This window comes from Diabrotica undecimpunctata, chromosome 3, assembly GCF_040954645.1.
Source record: "Diabrotica undecimpunctata isolate CICGRU chromosome 3, icDiaUnde3, whole genome shotgun sequence".
Taxonomy (NCBI): domain Eukaryota; kingdom Metazoa; phylum Arthropoda; class Insecta; order Coleoptera; family Chrysomelidae; genus Diabrotica; species Diabrotica undecimpunctata.
This window is the reverse complement of record NC_092805.1, coordinates 19,296,964-19,317,043: the sequence shown is the minus strand read 5'-3', so window position 1 is coordinate 19,317,043 and position 20,080 is coordinate 19,296,964. Positions and strand designations below refer to the sequence as shown.

The 20,080-nt window shown below is 32.5% G+C and overlaps 2 protein-coding genes across 3 annotated transcripts in view; one reads left to right on the top strand and one right to left on the bottom strand.

The window, feature by feature from the left end:
• sit (ELOVL fatty acid elongase stuck in traffic) overlaps positions 1-20,080 on the bottom strand; it is a 138,227-nt gene that overhangs the window by 109,351 nt on the left and 8,796 nt on the right. The window lies entirely within an intron of this gene.
• The window catches only part of LOC140436516 (very long chain fatty acid elongase AAEL008004), a 134,723-nt gene continuing 133,213 nt past the window's right edge, over positions 18,571-20,080 (top strand). Inside the window, exon 1 of the mRNA XM_072525401.1 lies at positions 18,571-18,818. Within this exon, the coding sequence (XP_072381502.1) occupies positions 18,759-18,818 (60 nt within the window). The 5' untranslated portion in view covers positions 18,571-18,758. The remainder of the gene's footprint in view (positions 18,819-20,080) is intronic.

Below are 20,080 nucleotides of genomic sequence, written 5' to 3'. Positions count from 1 at the left end.
GTTTTCCTATATACTTCTGTAAACTTGTTGACAAATATCTGTTTTTCATTGAGTCACCCGTATCAACAGTTTATAGATTTGCATACATAATTTATTGTTTTATTACTCTCTCATACATAAAAATACACTATAAGAAAAGTCTAAGGAATTATATTTTTATTTTATATTTTAAAACGATATGTTCATTTCTGGAACAAGTATTTAAGACTGAGACGTATGGAGATGTACTTATATCAGAAGATCCAGGTATAAAGACATAAGAGCTATGAAACAATAAGCACTTTCCTTGTCTTTGTGTTACATGTAACGAACATGACTAAATGTTTAATTGTATATAAATATACAGATTCTCAGTATGTCAAAGGCAGATAAGGTTTGTTAAAATATTTTCAACGTTACATAAAAAACTCTATAACTCAAAACCAAAAATTTATTTTTTATTGGGAAGAAATTCTTAATAAAATACCCAAAAACGATAAACACTTTTTAAATATTAAAATACTTTTGCTATGTACGTACATATATATTATGTTTGTTTTTATTGCTCTGCGTAAAAGATTTTAACATATTTGTGACCTTTACCGGCAAAAAATAATATTTGCCAAGCACTTGATTGACGTTACGACATATCCATGACACTGAAGAATTTGGAATTGCAAAACGTTTTTATGTCTGTTAGTTTTATAACAGAGGTGATGTTACTAATAGAACACACTCAAGAGATTAATTTAAATGAAGAATGTTTACATTAATAATATCAATAAAAGCTTGATATGAGATGTATACGTTGAAATAAAGTGGTTTAGAAATAATTTAAAAGTTAGGATTGTAGTAAAAAAGAGATATAAACGTACCGACCAAAATAACAAAATGTATGGAAAGAGTAACTGGGATACTTACTCAAATTTATTTAATCTATTACTGGACGAGGTGATTACATACGTAGAGAAAAAATATAGCAAATATAAAACATAAAATTAAGATACCTCTAATCAAAATACCTCTGTAATTCATTCAAACAGAGAACACGTAGCGAGACTACTTGTCAAAAGTGTTCTCGCTACCTAGCGCCATCTTTTTATATGACAGAAAACTATTTCTGTCTATTTCATGTTGTAGTGTAAACAAAGACAGACTTTTTGGTAGTATATTTTACAATGCAACCTTTGCAGAACTCGTTACTGACTACTTCACAGATAGATATATCAACATTCCGAAGAGTATCTCTATGAGGACTACGGCTGGAGTGTCGTACGGCTCCGTTCTGGGACCATTGCTTTAAAATGTTCTGTAGAATGAGGTGTAGGAGTCAACGAGAACTGGTCAATTATCCATATAGGGCAGGTCTCAGCAAAGTGAAGACGTGAATGGAAAGCAGAGGCCTTATTCTGGCCGCCGAAAAGACTAGAGGCAATGATCCACAAGAGTCCGAGAGCCAAAGACCATATAGTTTTTTTTCTCTGGGAGGGGGGAAAGGATCTTGTCTGCCAAAAATATAAAATGATTGGGAGGAGTCGTGTTTATAAGGCACACTTTTGGTGAGCACGTTAAATACGTCTTTGGAAAGCAGATGAGACGACTATGGCACTGACAAAGAATATGCTTAAGGTAGGAGGACCAGGGAACGCCAAAAGGAGAATTTTAATGGAAGTGGTCTACTTTACTGTACTCTACATGGCATTGATAAGGCAATAAGTGCTTAACATGAATAAATACTGCATGATGCTAGAGAAAGCCCAAAAAAAGCAATACTCAGGATAGCACGTGCATACAGAACAACATCAACGGTGGCCATATAAGTGATCCGGGCGATCCATTTATCTGCTAGTGAAGAAAAAGGCAGAAATCTACGGGAAGGATCAGTAGGAATAGAAAGATAACGAAGTAACAGGAAGAGTAAATAAATGAGCTTAGGGCGATATGTACGAGGGTATTAATTCCAAATATTGCAGAATGGATGAAGTTTAGTGACACAAAAACTAATTTTTTTTTTCACCCAGTTTCTAATAGAATACGGCTCTTTCAGAGCCTACCTTGAAATGATGGGGAAGATTGCAGATCAAAACTGCACACTCGGAGTGGCTGACATAAAGAAATTCGTGTACCCCAGACAATAAATGCCGGCGAGACCCAGGTCTACCTGGCCTTTCGGCATACGACCTTTAGCTAGCCACTAACCCTTACGATTCCGACACCATTTGAGGTTAGCGCATTGCAAGGAGCATCGCGGGGCTCCACAATCCCCGTAGTACCTGCGTTGCTGGACGAACACCCATCTGCTATCCGCCTGGGGCGGAAAGGTGGACGCAGGTCGAGGCTCGATCTCGCACGTAGACAGGTAGCCGCCGAGGAGCTCTTCTCTTCCGGGCTGATCGTCTCCAGGTTCTCGCGTCTAGCAAATTTTGCGCGTCCGCTGCCACTTCATCCTCCCACCTTTTCCATGGCCTTCCTTTTGGTCTTGCCCTGCATTTTACTAACTAGGGCTCTTTTTGGCAATCTTATGACTACATGACCAACCCATCGAAGTCTTTTAAGTTTAACGAATTCTGAGCTAGATGCTTCTTTAAACAGTTGGTAAAATACATGGTTGTACCTGGATCTGTTTTCGTTAATAGGTCCAAATATCTCTCTTGGGATTTTTCTTTCAAAAACTTCCAACTTTCGTTCTGTGTTTTCTCTCATTATCTATTTCTCGCATCCATAATATACTATTGGTCTGATAATACTTTTGTAGACCCTGATTTTCGATCTTCATTGTGTGTTTTTGGAGCGGAACACATGGACGAGTGAAAAGTAAGCTTTGTTTTCCTTTACTATTATTCTTAGATTTTCTGGTTTTTCTATTCGATCTGTGTTTAATGTAACTCCCAGATATGTAAAACTTTCTACAGTTTGTAGCAAAATACTGGGGTGTGTAGGAGGAGAGAGGTATAAGAAGAGTGGTCTATATATATATGGGATAAAATAGATAACAATTAAGTAAAGAAGTATGAAAAAAATTATTGAACGGAATGTGGCTAGGCTAGCAATGTAGGCAAGAGAATGACCACTAGAAACTCAAGGATGGATACGGCCAATTTGCATGCCTTTTAAAGACAGTAAATCAGGAAAATATGTATAATGGATAGAAAAGGAGATATGAAAAATAAATAGATATAATGAAAATTAACAAAGAAAACAAATTGAGGGCGCCAGAAGAGGGATAATACTCTAAAAAGAGTAACAGTCACTCTTCCAGGTATCGTATACTACTAATATTAATTAAAGTTGATTTAATAAACAAAAATGCTGTAAATGTAAAAAGGTAAGGAAATATTAATAAAAAATTATATGCAAAAACAAGTTCAAGTTTATTAAATATAACTTCTTAGATTTTGACAATCTCTAAGTTACCAAAAAGTATATGAAAATTTCACAATAAAAAGTTGAAAACTAGACAGAATAACTCTGATATAGAGTGTACAACCTACATCTAGGTTAAAAACAACCTTAAAAAAAAAATAATGCTAACGTTGGAATAACGTATAGCCAAGTAAATATATTACACTAACGTACCTACAATATGACCAACAATATTGTTAAACACCTCTAAATTCAAATACAAACAAAATAATATATATAAATGGGAACAAGCCAAATTAAACAATTGAAACGGTATATTATCCTGAAGGGATAATAACCGGAGTTAATAACGCAAGATGAAATATAAAAAATTAGTTAAGTAGACAAATAATGAAATAATTAAAGTTAATAATGAAATAATTAAAGTTAATAAAGAAATAAATGGTTAATACAAAAAACAATGGAAGATAATCTCTGGGTAGAATTTGAGCTCAAACTTACCGATACCTTACACCAAGGGGAGTTATATTAATTAATATATATATATATATATATATATATATATATATATATATATATATATATATATATGTTATAAAAAAACTATAACTAGTGAAACAAGATATATATATAGTTCTGAATCAAAAACCAACTGTCCTCCTAGGTGAAACAGTTGTCTGGAAGGATACTCCCGAATGGCTTCGGTGTCCCAGCGAAGTCCTCCTTGAGGTCCGAAATTAGCACGGAGCTGGTGCTAATTGGCTCAGTTCCGATGATGACTGTCCTGCCCTATCTCTAGGTGCAGGCTGGAGAAAAAAAAGGATGGAGTAGACAATACCCCCTGTGGCTTGTCCCAATGACCCTGATTCTAATAGAGTTGAAGTGGTACTCTCCCTCGGATGTTCTTAGGGAAATTTATAATTCCATGGTAGGTGGCTGAAAACAATTCCCCGTTACTTCTAATCTCAACATTGATAAAAAGAAATCAAAGAAGAAGTGAGGAAAGTTTCTTTCAGCATAAGAAACCGGAGCAAAAAGATAATTATGGTAGATAAAAAAAACCATCCAATCGGATGTAGCGTGACCTTGCTTCACATAGAGTAAAAATATAATGGCCTTGGACAAAATACTATATTAAAATATGAAATATTGAATCTGAATAATAGGATATAGATAAAATACTCTAATGTTTATAATATAAAAAATTATTATTTACCAGATAGCTAATCAATTCCGTGCTAGAAATCTCACTTCACCTCCCGAGTTTGCGAAAACACCGTCAATTAAATCGTTGTGGTATACTTAGAATATTTAACTTCTTGAAGTGAAGGAAATTCTATGCATTAATTGGATTTTCTTTCGCTAACTGCCACTTGTACCACTCCAAACTCTAGATCAGAAGTGAATTTTAATTCACAGTTAATTAACCAAGAAGAGCCAATTTCCACCTCCCTTAATCTCCTGTCATCTCTTTTGGTTCGCAATGGTACCAAATTAGAACAGAGTGACAACTTAAATTATTAACAATACACACTTAATGGGCAAATGAACACTTAAAGTTAGGCAACCCATACTACATCTCTGAAAGTATTGTTATAATATATTGTTATATTGATATAAATTGTTTATTATTTAAATACAAATTGTAATAAAAGTAACGACTGTTACATTCCCCTACTAGTCGGGAAAAAAAATTTTAATCAAAATTTTTTCCATAAAATTAAAGTATCAATAACTAAGTGTACTGGCCTAACATTCCACGTTGATCTGCAAGTTTACACAAAAAAAAAATAACCACGAACTAAAGATCACGGAAAAAAAGAATGGTCATGGCGCCAGACACCACAAACTCAGATGACTCGAAAGTCGAATCAAAATCTCAATCGACAATATGCTTAAAAGCCAAATATTAACTAAATATACCAACTAAATTCTGGCTGACAAATAAATGTCGAATTGGGCACTAAATCCAAAATTGAACTATCCATGGACATCAGATTTATAAGACTAAGTATATCCAAGGACGAACAACCAGGCAAATGTATGAGCCAATTCAACCAATATCTCACCCGGAGATATACTAAACTAAGATCAAAGAAATCATAAACTAAATAGGTTAAGAACTGAACACTTAATCCAAAATTGAACTAACAATGGACACCAGATTCATAGTAATATATCCAGAGAAGAACAATCAGGAATATTTATGGAGCAATTCTCACCAAACCAAATAACACAAATAGTAATCTAAATCGTAAACATACCAAAGTATCTCAAAGACGTAATAACCAAAATAAATGTGAAATAGGACGCTTAATCCAAAGTCAGACTATCAATGGACACCAGATTCATAAAAGCATATCCAAAGAAGAACGACCAGGAAGATTTATGGACCTATTCACACCAATACTAAATCTCAAAACTAAATGAGGTCTACGTACACCCACATCTGGTGATACGAACCTACATAACCAAATAAACCAAATAAGTGAGGAATCAGACACTGAATCCAAAATCGGACTATCGATGGACACCAGATTTATAAATAGAGCATATCCAAAGAAGAACGATCAGGAAAGGGCCAATTCTCACTAATGCTAATAACTAAATTAGCTCTTACCCTCATCCGGTAATATGAGCCAATACCAACTAAGTAATTACAATAAAGCAAAATTTCCTAAAGTGTGAAGCAGCATTGTCACACTTATTCAGACTAAGTAATGTAATATGTAACTGTACTAAACCAAAGATAAAGATAAATATCTAAAGTCTAAAATGGACTAAAGGAATTCAGAGGCTAAATAAATTTTGAGGGTGCTGGTATTCGCTAACTATAGCATGGGGCTACAACAGATGTATGAGAATAACCAGACACCGATAGAATTCCAATAGAAATCCTAAGAAAATATAAGTGGTGGACTTTTCCTATAATACCATTACTAACGATAGAAAAAAAATATGTCGAGAACAAGCAATCAATTTTGAACAAAACTGTAGATTTATAACAAGTTCTCGCAGCATGGAATTATCCGGGAATAGTCCTAAATCTAAACAGCAATTTATGCCTAAGGAAAGAAGTGGGATTACACTAAGAGGACAACTCATTTGTCTAAACTCTTAAATAATGAAAATGACTAACTTGACATGTGTAGGGATAGTTAAAGAAAAAAAACATAACCTAAAGTAAGATAACTAATATGAACTAATTAAACTTCCCTATCAAGTTGTGAAAAGGTAACTGGAATATTTGGACAATCACACAAGAATGGTTAGGACATGTCGCGAGCATTTCCTGACCAGAAATATTATGAGGCATAAACATCTGCCTACTCTGCAATAAACACATATAGTACGAACCTAATTGGGCAGCAGTGATCAGTTGCTGAGCAACAATCTCGAACCCACGTATTCACTAAAGCTGAGTATTGGCAGATTCATTGACAGAAAATTCAGAAGAATAAATAAGAAGAAATAAGAAGGACGCCGGCCATCCTTACCTACTTCAAAATTCCAAACTAATTCCAGAACCATCCTGTATATGGAATCAGGACATAAATTATTGTAGAGTATTTAAGATTTTCGTGACAAGTGAAAATAAAGCAGACCAAAGATAAAAAAAAATCACAACATCTTTCCAAATTGGCACATATTGAACAAATATATCAAAACAAATACTAAGGAATCAAATATCAAAAATATAACACACAATATATGATCCAGTAGTGTAACAACATAGTTCCATAGTTCCTTATCAGTAATAGGATTAACTATAAGTATAAATCTAAATATGTAAATATATACTAAACAACCCTCGTATCATATGAGGTTAAAAGGAGTAATTCTCCTGGGAAGATTAGTACTTAAGAATATTAATTCATTATAAAGTGCATCATTTATAATACAAAAGAAAATGGATAAGTCATACATATTAATTATTTAATAAGTTATAGAAGTCATTAACCAATGCCAAAAGATACAAAAAATAGCGGTGTACCTACGTTATCTGGTGATTAAGAAAATCTTAGACTAAAATGCAAAATATAATCAAAATAAGCTAAAGACAAACAGAGAAAGAGATTAGCTTAAACGAAAGTGTTAAGTTAGTCTTCTTCTGAGGATGAAGAACTAACCTCGTCGATGGTGAACTTGTTTTTGCATATAATTTTTTATTAATATTTCCTTACCTTTTTACATTTACAGCATTTTTGTTTATTAAATCAACTTTAATTAATATTAGTAGTATACGATACCTGGAAGAGTGACTGTTACTCTTTTTAGAGTATTATCCCTCTTCTGGCGCCCTCAATTTGTTTTCTTTGTTAATTTTCATTATATCTATTTATTTTTCATATCTCCTTTTCTATCCATTATACATATTTTCCTGATTTACTGTCTTTAAAAGGCATGCAAATTGGCCGTATCCATCCTTGAGTTTCTAGTGGTCATTCTCTTGCCTACATTGCTAGCCTAGCCACATTCCGTTCAATAATTTTTTTCATACTTCTTTACTTAATTGTTATCTATTTTATCCCATATATATATAGACCACTCTTCTTATACCTCTCTCCTCCTACACACCCCAGTATTTTGCTACATTGGCGCCCAACGTGGGGCAAATGAACACTTAAAGTTAGGCAACCCATACTACATCTCTGAAAGTATTGTTATAATATATTGTTATATTGATATAAATTGTTTATTATTTAAATACAAATTGTAATAAAAGTAACGACTGTTACAAGTTCTTTCTTCGCAGGAAGATAGGTAGAATAAATGCAAATACGATAATACAGGTAGCATTGAATACAAAGCAATAATAATAGGGGGTCACTCGAATTATCGAAATAAAGAAAGTTTAGAGAGATAGATAGATAGATAGTTTATTTGACTGTAAGTTACAACAAGGTTTACAGCAAGTCAAAACTTAAATTATAAATATTAAACATTACAAAAAAAAAATGGAAACAATACATTAAAAATATTTAAAACATTAAAACACATAAAAACGTACAATATAGACATATAATTAAAATAATATTAAATTTGGTTATATTGCAGCATGAGCATTCACAGATACACTATCGTAATATTCAGCTAATGTATAAGGACACATGGTCTCTAGGTACTCTTTGACTTGGTTTTTAAAAGCTGTAGTTGAATTAATGTTTTTAAATTTTTGAGGACGTTGATTATACAATAGTAAACCACAGACAATAGATGACTTCCTACTTATTTCTAAATGTCGATAGGGTACTACAAACTGTCTCTTATTTCTTGTGTTGTGTGAGTGAATATCACTGTTACATAAAAAAGTTCTTTTATTTTTACTAATTAATATCAATAATTCCAAAATGTAAATTTCATACACTGTTAATATATTTAAATCTCTAAATAGGTTTTTACAAGACCAACCATACGGAACAAATGCAATACATCTGACAATACGCTTTTGGGCCTTGAAAACGTCCTTTATACTAGAAGAGCCACCCCAGACAGTTATACCGTAACTCATTGTCGATTGTACCTCAGCAAAATAAAAAAAAAGGAGGTCATGCAGACTAAGTATTCTACCCAAATTTCTCAATTGATAACATTTAGAATTGAGTTTTTTACATACATTCCAACAAAGATAAATGAGAGTCGAAAGTCACTCCTAAAAACTTCACGTCACTACAACTCAAAATACCCTCACCATTGATGGAAATACTTAAATCAGGTTTAGTAGAATTTAAACGGGATATAAATGATAAAAATTTAGTTTTATGAACATTGAACAGGAGCGACTGATTACTGGACGAATCAGAGATGTCTTCAGTGAGTTTGTTATTTTATCTTGTAAAAAATTTATGTCTTTATCGCGATATAGCATTGTTGAGTCATCCGCATAAACTGATACAAATGCATCAGACATTACATATGGTAGTTCGCTAATATACAAAATAAATAATATTGGGCCCAATATGGAGCCCTGTGGTACTCCATTCTTATTAACAATCCGATCAGACATTGAAACCTTGAAGTTATTTTTTTCTCTTACTATTTGGTGCCGGTCTTTCAGATAGGAACCAAACCAACTATGGGCAACTCCCCTAACACCATGTCTGTCCAATCTATCGAGGAGTACATCGTGTTGCACACAATTAAAAGCACGACTGAGGTCACAAAAAATGGCAGTTGGATTTTTAATGTTTTCAATTGAGATTAAGACTTCCTCGTAGAAACTGTTAATGGCTGTGGAAGTAGAAAATTTATTTCGAAATCCATATTGATGCTTTGGGATAATTTGGTTGATATTTAAAAATAATAAAAGTTGTTTTAGCACTGCATATTCAATAATCTTACATATCACAGATGGAACAGACAATGGTCGACAATTTGACATTAATTCAGGATCACCTTGTTTTACTACCGGTGAAATGGTAGAAGTTTTCAGCATACTGGGAAAAACACCAGTATTGAAAGAAGCATTTATAATGTGAGCAAGTGGTGTCAAAATCTGAGATGAAATTTTTTTAATTACTATACCTGATATTTCATCAAAACCACACGATGCTTTGTTTTTAATTTTATATTTTATTATGTCCAAGATATCTTCCTCTGTTACATAACATAGAAACAGACTATTTTAAACAAAATCGTTGAAATGCTGAACATTTAAATTTGGTTTAATTATTTTACTAATTATATCTATTGGTGCATTTATAAAGTAATCAATAAATTTGTTTGATATTATATCTGAATCTGTAATCCTAGTGTCATCTATTTTTAGACAGATATTTTTGTGATTTTTTTGTTTTCCATTAAGTTCATTTATAACAGCCCATGTGGTTTTGTTTTTGTTAGAGGACTTAGAGATTTTGTTAAAATAAAACTGATCCTTTGTGGCCTCAACAAGAACTTTGTGCTAATACTTTTTTTGTCTATATAGAGTTTTTAGCTCAGGCTATGTCTTACTCAAAATATACAAATCCTTCTGACTATCTGAAGAAGATTTTACTTCTTGTGTGACCCATGTTTTTTTTGGTTTTGGTAATGTTTGGTTTTTCTAATAGGACAACTAATATTGAAATAGAACTAAAATTTATCATGAAAGGGATTATATTTACCCTCAACATCAATTGCATGATAAACATCTTGCCATGTTTCTTTACTCAAGAAATTGTTGAATGCATTTATAGGGCCTTCATGTGTTACTCTGAAAGTATTTCGAACTGATGTCATAGTTAGATTAATAAAATTCAACCTCAAAAGGAATATATCGTGATCCGATTCAGTATTTACATTTTCAGTACCTATACAATCATCACAATTTGTATATACCTTATCCAAAATATTTCCGCATGTGGAAGTTGACCTTGTAGGTGTAAAGTTCCTGGGTGACAAACTAAAGATGCTAGAAGACCAGAAAATCTGTGTGAATTATTTAGTGTCATGGAATTTACATTAAAATCGCCTGTTAAAAACATAAATTAATTTGGTTTAAAATTTAAATTTAAAATAAGATTAAGTTTTATTCATAAAATACAATACATTTCAATCTTGGGAGATTTGTAGCAAACTAAAATTGTTTGTTGATTTGAATTATAATGCCACTTCAGCTCACATACCTCAATGTCTTTTTCAACACAGTACTCATCAAGTAAAATGAAACTAACCTTCACATCATCCCTTGCCCAAACTGCAACGCCATCACATTTATATTGGGATCTACTAAAAGAATTTAGAATTTTAAAATTTGGAAAACTATAATGAATCACCTCGACATCGGCTGACCACGTCTCAGTCATACAACGAAATTTCAAATCAGACTCCTTGTAATCAGCATATAAACAATCCATTTTAAATTGATTTAGTTCCTGAAAATTTGACAGTAGGAGATCGTGCTCATCCGTTTCTTTTTCCTTGTTTAAAAGTCATTTCTTCATACTTCACTTTATTTGCGTATGTGTTGCGCGCTTCATAAAAAACCTACTTACATAGGAGCCTACTGGCCATAGTTTTGGGTCCATGGCTTTACCGAAATTTTGTTCAAAAATTGTTGGGATGCTTAGCCGTTAATGACGTACACATTACTTCTGGAAAGTGTTTTTCTAACATCTTCTTAAGATTTTCTGCCGTTGTATGTTGGTCTACTCTAGTAACATGGAGATGGCTAAATTTTGAGACACCACTGATTTCTGAGTTCTCATTATTACCTATAACAAAACGTCCATTCCTTTTTTTGTGTCTAACCATTTTCCACTCTTGCCAACTATTATTTGTAACCGAATTTGTACTCTCAATATTTATCAAGTTTTCATCGTTTGTTAAATTAATAATATCTGAACATTTTGCTTCCGTTTGTATTCTTAAAATATCAGCTGATAATTATTGTTTATTTTCGTTTAAGGCAACAACTTATTTTTACTGGTAACATTTTTAAACACAGTTTTTGTTGGGGAATTCCTTTCTTTATTAACAGATAGACTTTCAATAACAGCAATATTTTTTTTGTTTTTTGGGTATTCTTTACTGGAAGACTGTATCGGTCGTTCAAAATTAAGGTTTGTGATAGAATGGTTTATTAAATTCCTATTTTGTCGAGTAGATGGTGACTGGTTGATTAATTGCATATATTTAAATCCATCTAGTTGGTTTTTCAGTAAATTTATCGTTATTTGTTGAATTGATATTATAATATCATGCTGATTAATAATTTTCTTTAAGCACCTGATTTCAGTTATCCCTAGAGGGATCTGCATTAAAAATAAGATAAATAAAAAAGGAAATAAAGGGAGACAGAGAGAGAAGACGGGCTATCTATGTGATGCACCGGTCTGAGTAGTACGGATGAGATGGTGGACAACACACGCAAGCTCATCCTTAACAGAACACGGTCTGGCATAGTATTTAGAGGATTTACCACCTCCTTCTTATAGAAAAAGTATATTTTACAAATAATTCTTATATATAAAAAGACAGAACGTTAGTCTTATTTTAGTTATTTTTATTTTCACTAACCAGTTTAAACAAAAAACAAAAACCAAAAAACACATACACGGGATGTGTGAGAGAATTATACACTTGGGAATGCACATCCCACGCACCCTTAAACCCTACCCTCTAATATTTTAGACCTAAAAACCCCTACTAACAAACAAACTGTTAACTTGTAAGATATAAAAACAGCAGGACACAGATCGACACTCCTTAAATCCCATCAGGCTAAGGCCCCTCAGGCAAAAGAACCTTCAGGAAACAGCCCTTTAGGACCAAATTGCCCTAGGCAATCGCGAAACCTGAGCACCGAGGCCGTGTGCGACAAACACGGGCTCGATGGCCAGACACATCCATCACTCAGCCGGCAAGGAGACCAAAACTTGTTTTGCCAAATTGGCGACTGTCTGATCGACTTCCGACACAACTTCCGAACAGGGGGCCGTCAGCTTGCTGCAGACCCTCCGATCGGACACACATTTTTCCGGGACACAGAGCCCAAAGTCAAGCTATAAATAAATTCAGAAAAGTAAATAGGGAGAAAAGCTACATTAAGCCACCCCTACAGTTAGGTGGCCTAACCACAAGTCAAGAAAAACGGAGGGTGTTTTCTTTTCCCAAAATCGCCCGACGTAATAGTTCATAGCCTCCTCTGCGTATGTCAGCGTAGAGGAGGGGTGGAGGAAAAACCGGGGGTCAGATAGGTACCGAGCCAAAATGACTTGCTCTTTTGGAACGAGACCGGTCTGATCTTCGGACATGGGGTCCCACTGACTAGCAGTGGTACACTCATGTTCCTAGGGGTTGGGATTAAATTATGTGTGTGTTTGTGTGTGGGTAGTTAAGAAAGTCCAGTGTAATTAATAACAGCTAACAAATAACCAAAAGGTACATAAAAAGTTTCTCGTACAATACTAATTGTTGAAATAGTAACACTTTTATTAAAGTAAACGTTTAAAATAAAATATTAAAAGGTGTTATTATTAGTTCATGCTCTATATAATGTTTGATAATAATAAGCCAAAATGTTCAATATATAAAGTAAAAATTCAACTTTGCAATTACTTTATTCACATTACCTAAACTTTGACTCTAAATATATTTATTATTTACTTAAATTTTTACCTATTTTAATTTTGTTCAATCAACGATGAACAAATATATGTATTGTCTATAATTTTATCAGCACGCGATACTCTAAAACAAAGAATTATGGATGCTGTTAAATGCTTAATCATACGTTTTAATCTTAGTTGTAATATCGACCAAATGGGTAAATAGCCATGAAGGTTATTTAGTTATTTTACAATTTGCGCTCCGATTACGAATTTTGTGGACCACAATGATCGGTTATTATCCCCTGGTTATCAGATAAACCGCAATACTTACTTAAGCTTTGGTTTAAGATTTTATACAAAATAACATTGTGTGCCAATAAAAATAATATAGACCAAAGATAAAACACTTTCCTAATAATTTTACCAATCACTATTTTTGTTGGTAGATTTAAGTCTGAAAATATGATTAAAGAAAAGTCTATTATCCTTCATTGGTTTATATTTTAGTATAAAAACAATATTTGGTTAAACAGGCTTTAACAAAATACGTTAAATGGCCAAACTTCCGAACAGTTTTTGTTCTCTAGGGCGAACTAGCTTACAAAAATGAGGAAGGTGTATTTTTGATCCCAAATATATATATATATATATATATATATATATATATATATATATATATATATATATATATATATATATATATCATCATTATTCTCAGCATATTCTACCGATTATGGTGTAGCCTCCCTTACATATTCATTCTTCATATCTGCCCACGATTGTCTAAAATTCGCTTTTTTGTACCATGTTGTACAGGTTTGTTTCCTTAGGCCATAGTCCCATCTTAAATTTGGACATCTCCTTGGTCCTTTGACGCCTCTTGGATACCACAGTGTAATACTAGTGGACCACCTATTGTCACTTCTTCTCGTTAAATGTCCCGCTCACTGTCATTTTAAAGATTTAATTCTATGGATTACATCAATAACCTTGGTTTGTTGTCTGATCCATTCTACTTTTCTTTGATGCATCGCTCCATTGACCCTTGAGTGACTTTGAGTTTCGATATTATCTCTTTCTTTAGTGTCCAAGTTTCGCAGCTGTATGCTATGATTGGTAGTATACACTCATCGAATGTTTCTTTCTTCAGCTGGATTGGTATCTGCGATTTGAATATAATTGCATTTCTACCAAAAGATGTCCAAGCTAGTTTCATTCTTCTGTTGATTTCTGGAAGTAAGTAGCCAGATTTATGTATTAGTTGTCCCAGGTATACATACTCATCTACTGTCTCAAGTGCAGTGTTGTTTATTATTACATCTTGGACATCCACTAGCTCGTTGTACATATTTTTTGTTTTTGTCAAGTTCATTTTTAGGCCAACTTCATTGTTAGCTGCATTTAGGTCGCTTTTAAGTTCTTGTAGTTCCGCAGGAAAGTTCTCTGGTAGTGGGAAATTCTGAATTGTTTTCAAAAATTTTTACCTTAGCTTTTGCTTGTCTGTATATATTTGCTAAAATTTCTATGTACGGTTTGTCAATGCCTTGGTTGGTCAAAGCTTCTATTACTGTCTTGGGATATATAAAATCGAAAGCCTTCTCGAAATCTATAAAGGGTAATGCTAGCGGTATTTTATATTCTTTAGCTCTACTCATTAGTTCTCGAAGTTTATGAATATGATCTATGGTACGGAATACACTTCTGAAGCCAGCTTGTTCTCTCGACTGTGCAGCATCTAATGCGTTTATTAATCTGTTGTTGATGATCTTTGTGAATATCTTGTATACGATTGGTAGTAGATTTATAGGTCTGTAAGTTTTGATATCCTCTTTGCTACCTTTTTTATGAATGAGAATTATGTTTGCTGTATTCCAATACATTATATATATATATATATATATATATATATATATATATATATATATATATATATATATATATATACGGATTTCAACCAGATTGATCATGTAATAATTTTAAAGAGGCCTCCATCCAGGACGTACGTTCCTATAGATGGAGTCAGTAGTCAATTTTCACTTGATTTAAAATAAAAAAGGGACGAGCAGTTCAGAGAAACAATACAGAAAATCTATAAAGACGCGAGACAACTAACACAAGATTTTAAACCCAGGAAAAGGTTTCGTAAAGATAAATAGGTAACAAAATATACTGACTGATGATGCAGGTAGAAAAAATACTAAATTAAAAGAATGTAGAAGAGATGGAAAATGGAGTGCACCTTTAGACTTATCAGATAAGATAGAAATTCATGGACCCGAAGATGAAATATTAACTATATTAAGTTCTTTAAAAAATAATAAGGTACCTGGTTATTATGAAATAATAGCTGAATTAAAAAAAAAATGGAGGACCAGCACATTGGAAATAAAAACATCGTTTAATCATGTAAATATGGGATGATCTCTGAAGAATGAAAATGAGCCCTTATACACTACATTCATAAGAAAGAAATATGTAAGAATGCTCCAATTATAGAGAAATACAAAGTGGTTTCCTATAGTGGTTTCCTAAAATAGACTGACGCCCTTCGCGAAAAAGATCCTTAGTGACTACCAGTACGGATTTGGGCCAAATTGATCTACTATTGATCATATATGCTGAGACAAGTGCTAGAAAAGAACCACGAATATAACATGGGAATAACCGTACCAAACTCATCACATTCAAACTTCAGTATACAGAGTGTAAAGGAAACCAGTGCTCTTATTTCTAAAATTTAATTCAAAATTTATTTTACAAAGAAAATTATTAAAGAAGTCATTTCATATTAAAGACAAACAAATAACATAATTAAAACAATTACAACAAATGTTCGAATCGAGCTCCTTGGTTTAATTGGCAGTATCTAAGACGTCCAATCAATTCTTGGGTTATGTTTGACATCACTGGTGTAATTTGTTGCATTTCAGTACGAGTTCTCTGTTTCATGTCTACCAAATTGGTAGGTCGGTTTACCTATACCTTACTTTTCAAATAACCTCAAATATAAAAGTCCATGGGATTCAAATCTGGCGACCTAGAAGGCCATTTAATGTGGCCGCGTCGTTCAATCCAGCGATTGGGAAAAGTTGCATTTAGAAAATTTCTAACCACTACAGCATAATGTACTCTTGCTTCATCCTGATGAAACCAAATGCTCAGATCTATTTGACCATGATTATTGATATCTGGAAATGTTGCGGTTAAAAATGGAACTACGTCCATAGGTTTGCAACATCTCTAAATACCTTTCACCCGTCACAGTACCGTCAAAAAATACGGTCCTACAATGGGATTCCTAACAATTGCAGCCCATACATTTACTTTTTGGAAATATTGGGTATAAACTTCCATTGTTCAATTGGGATTTTCTGTTGCCCAATAACGACAATTTTCCCTATTAACGGTACCATTTAAACAAAAAGTGGCCGCGGCGGAAAACAAGATATTATATTCAAATCCATTATTTCGATTACACAATTCTTGCATATTTTGGCAAAACTCCATGCTATGATATATATTCATATGTCTATAAAAGTCGTCTTCATTGAGTTTATGTATAAGTTTAATTTTATATGGATGTAATTTGGCCTTTCTTAGAATTTTATGAAAAGTACCACGATAGATCGCATTGTTAGTTGTAATTGAAGAATGAGAATTTTCTTTAACTTTAAGTAATATATTTAATTGATTGTCGTCGAAAACAGTGCGTCTGTTACTCTAACATTGACACTCTCATTAAATTTATGCAATATTTTCTTACCGTCACTTTACTTATTTGTTCTCGATCAGGATATTTTTTATTAAAGATATCGCATAATAACCTAAAATCATCAAAACTTCTATTCGCTGTTTTTCTGACAACACCATCGTAATTTCAAATAATTTCTATTAGGTTAATATTTCTTAAAAAGATACTAGTGCAGACTTCTAAATCGATGTGACACAACAAATCAATTTATTATTGACATATCCAATGGTAACTACGAACTTACTGTCTGGTTGCTAAGGAATTTGACATATCTTCACAGCCTACTTGATTTTTGTCAATCTAAGTGCAGTCGTTAACACTTTATTTTATTGTGTTGTTGCTCTACAGCCCTTCACAAAGCCATTATCATTTGAATGGAATTTGTTATCTTTAATAGATAAACAATATACCTTCTGTATCGTATAACAATAGGACACTCCATTCGAGCATTTGTTGTAATTATGTTATTTGTTTGTCTTTAATATGAAATGACTTCTTAAGTCATTTAATAATTTTCTTTGTAAAATAAATTTTGAATTAAATTTTAAGAACGACGAGCGCTGGTTTCCTTTACACTCTGTATACTAAAGTTTGAATGTGATGAGTTTAATACGGTTGTACCCAGAAAATGTGGGCTTTTTTTAATTTTTATAAATAAAAATATGCCCTTTCTGTTTAAAAAAATTATCGATGACGTCACATCTGCTAAGATAGTGGGGGTAAAAGTTTTTTTCCCAAAAAGGTTTAAAAACAAAAATAAAAATCAACCTGTCGGAGCTTTGGCTCTAAAAGTAATTAAGTCATGAGATAATAGACCGTGTCCACACTTTATGAACACTCTGTATATATATGCCAAAAATCATAATTTAAAAATATAAATCAAACTGTTTCATAATTTGCCTCCAAAATGGCTTATTCACGAACAAATTAATTGATTCCATAATTTTCCTCCTCACTGTATGCTTTTTTTTTAATTTTTCCATTTTAAGTTAATTTTGTATTTAAATATTTATTTTGAAAAATCAAACTCAAAATTTCAATAATCTTGCTAATCAAAAACAAGTATTTGTTTACCTAAAAGTGTTTTACATAATATATAGACTTTACGATCCAATTAATAAAAATATTCAGACACCGAAGTTGCGGAAGCGTTTGAAAACAAAATATTTACGTACGAAATAATTACCTACGAGGAAATTGGTCAATTAATAATTTCTTTCATAAATCATACCGATATGATTGACGTCGCTTTTCTAAAAAACACAATTACAAACAAATGCAATGAGTGCCCCTTCTCCCCAATTGTACCTGATACATTCACAGATGCATCACTGACATAATATCCCCTCCAAGAAAGGTGAAGTTGCAGCTTGAAACAAATTGAATTTTTCCAGCTTGATGGAGGGGTGATTGTCACTTTTAAACAAACATTTTTAAGAGTTTTGAAGTATTTTCGCATATGCAGTCTAAGTACAATTCATACTTGGTTACACTTTCAGTTTCTTGGCAGGTAGAACGGTGCTAATTGTTGCTTGTTAACCGAGGTTGCGATTTAGAACATTTTTCTTTGTGGACTTGTGATAATTTTAAGCTTATTGTGGTGTCGTTAAGAAGTTTCGGTTTTTATCACAATGGAGTGCTTATGGGAAGAGGCTGGATTTATTATTAATCTCGCCAAAAATAATCACACTGTAAGTTTTTATTAAAAAGTTTTTCAGGGAATTACATATAAACATTTTTTTAATTTGTTTTTCTTCGGCATTGGTTATATTATAATATTTTGTTGATTCTTATTATTTGGAATTCATTGCTTTAATTTATTTTTAAAGAATCATAATTATATAGGGTGAGTTTTTGGTGCAAAATTATCGATAATTCCATTACATTACAGAATATCCAAAAAGAAAATGCAGCTAATAAAATTCTCCAGGCATGGATAATACGAATTCTACAGGGTGATTAATAACTTCTAAGTTAAGCAAAAAATCTTTTTTTTTTAATAAACCACCCTGTATATTTTCCCATATTTAGATTTCTCTCATAATCTCTGTTTTTACAATATGGGATTTTTCATAATTATACAGGGTATTTAACAAGTTATGGCAATTTATATTTTGAAATCGGTATAAAACGTAACGAAACCGCTATGAAACGAAATAAACACACTGTATATAAACAAAGAATTAATAAACAAACATTTACGTTACAGAATAAAAAAAAAAACAATATATTATAGTTTTCAATGGAAATGCGCACAAATGGAAATTCCAAATTTGGTTATAGTTTTAAAGAGGAGAACTTTTATTAATAATTAATGAATATAAATATTCAAATATTTCCATGTCTCCAAATATGGAAAAGTTTGATGGCGATGCATCAATAAAAGGTGTCAACAAAAGGTGTACACAAAGGAATGTGATGAAAATTACGTTATTCTCAAAAAAGCATCGGTGGAGCATGACCATGCTCCAGATATCCACGTTGACCGGTAAATTTTTAGTAATTCTACAAGGAGGAAATCTGTAGAAGATATATGTGAAAGACCTTTAAAGATTGTCCACAAGGAATTGAGGAAGGAAAATTTCAACAATTTACCGCTGACGACGAAAGACATTTCTTGCGTTCGAAGAAATATCTATGCTGCAAGACGAAAATCCATACCATCATTGCCTAAGTCACAGGAAGAAGTTCTATAAGTGTTAGTGAACTTAAATTTAAAAACAAATACAGGTGAAAACTTTTTACTATCTACGAAAAAAAAATTCCGCAATTTTTAGTTGTTTCACAAATCTTTACTTTTTGTGTAATGTAGATTCTTTGTATGTAGATGGAACTTTTCAATGCTGTTCTAAATATTTTTGTCAGATGTTAACTAAACATGGCAACAAAAATGGTTTTTATATTTCTCTAGTATTTTGTTTGTAAACAAATAAATCACAGCACTCGTACAAAA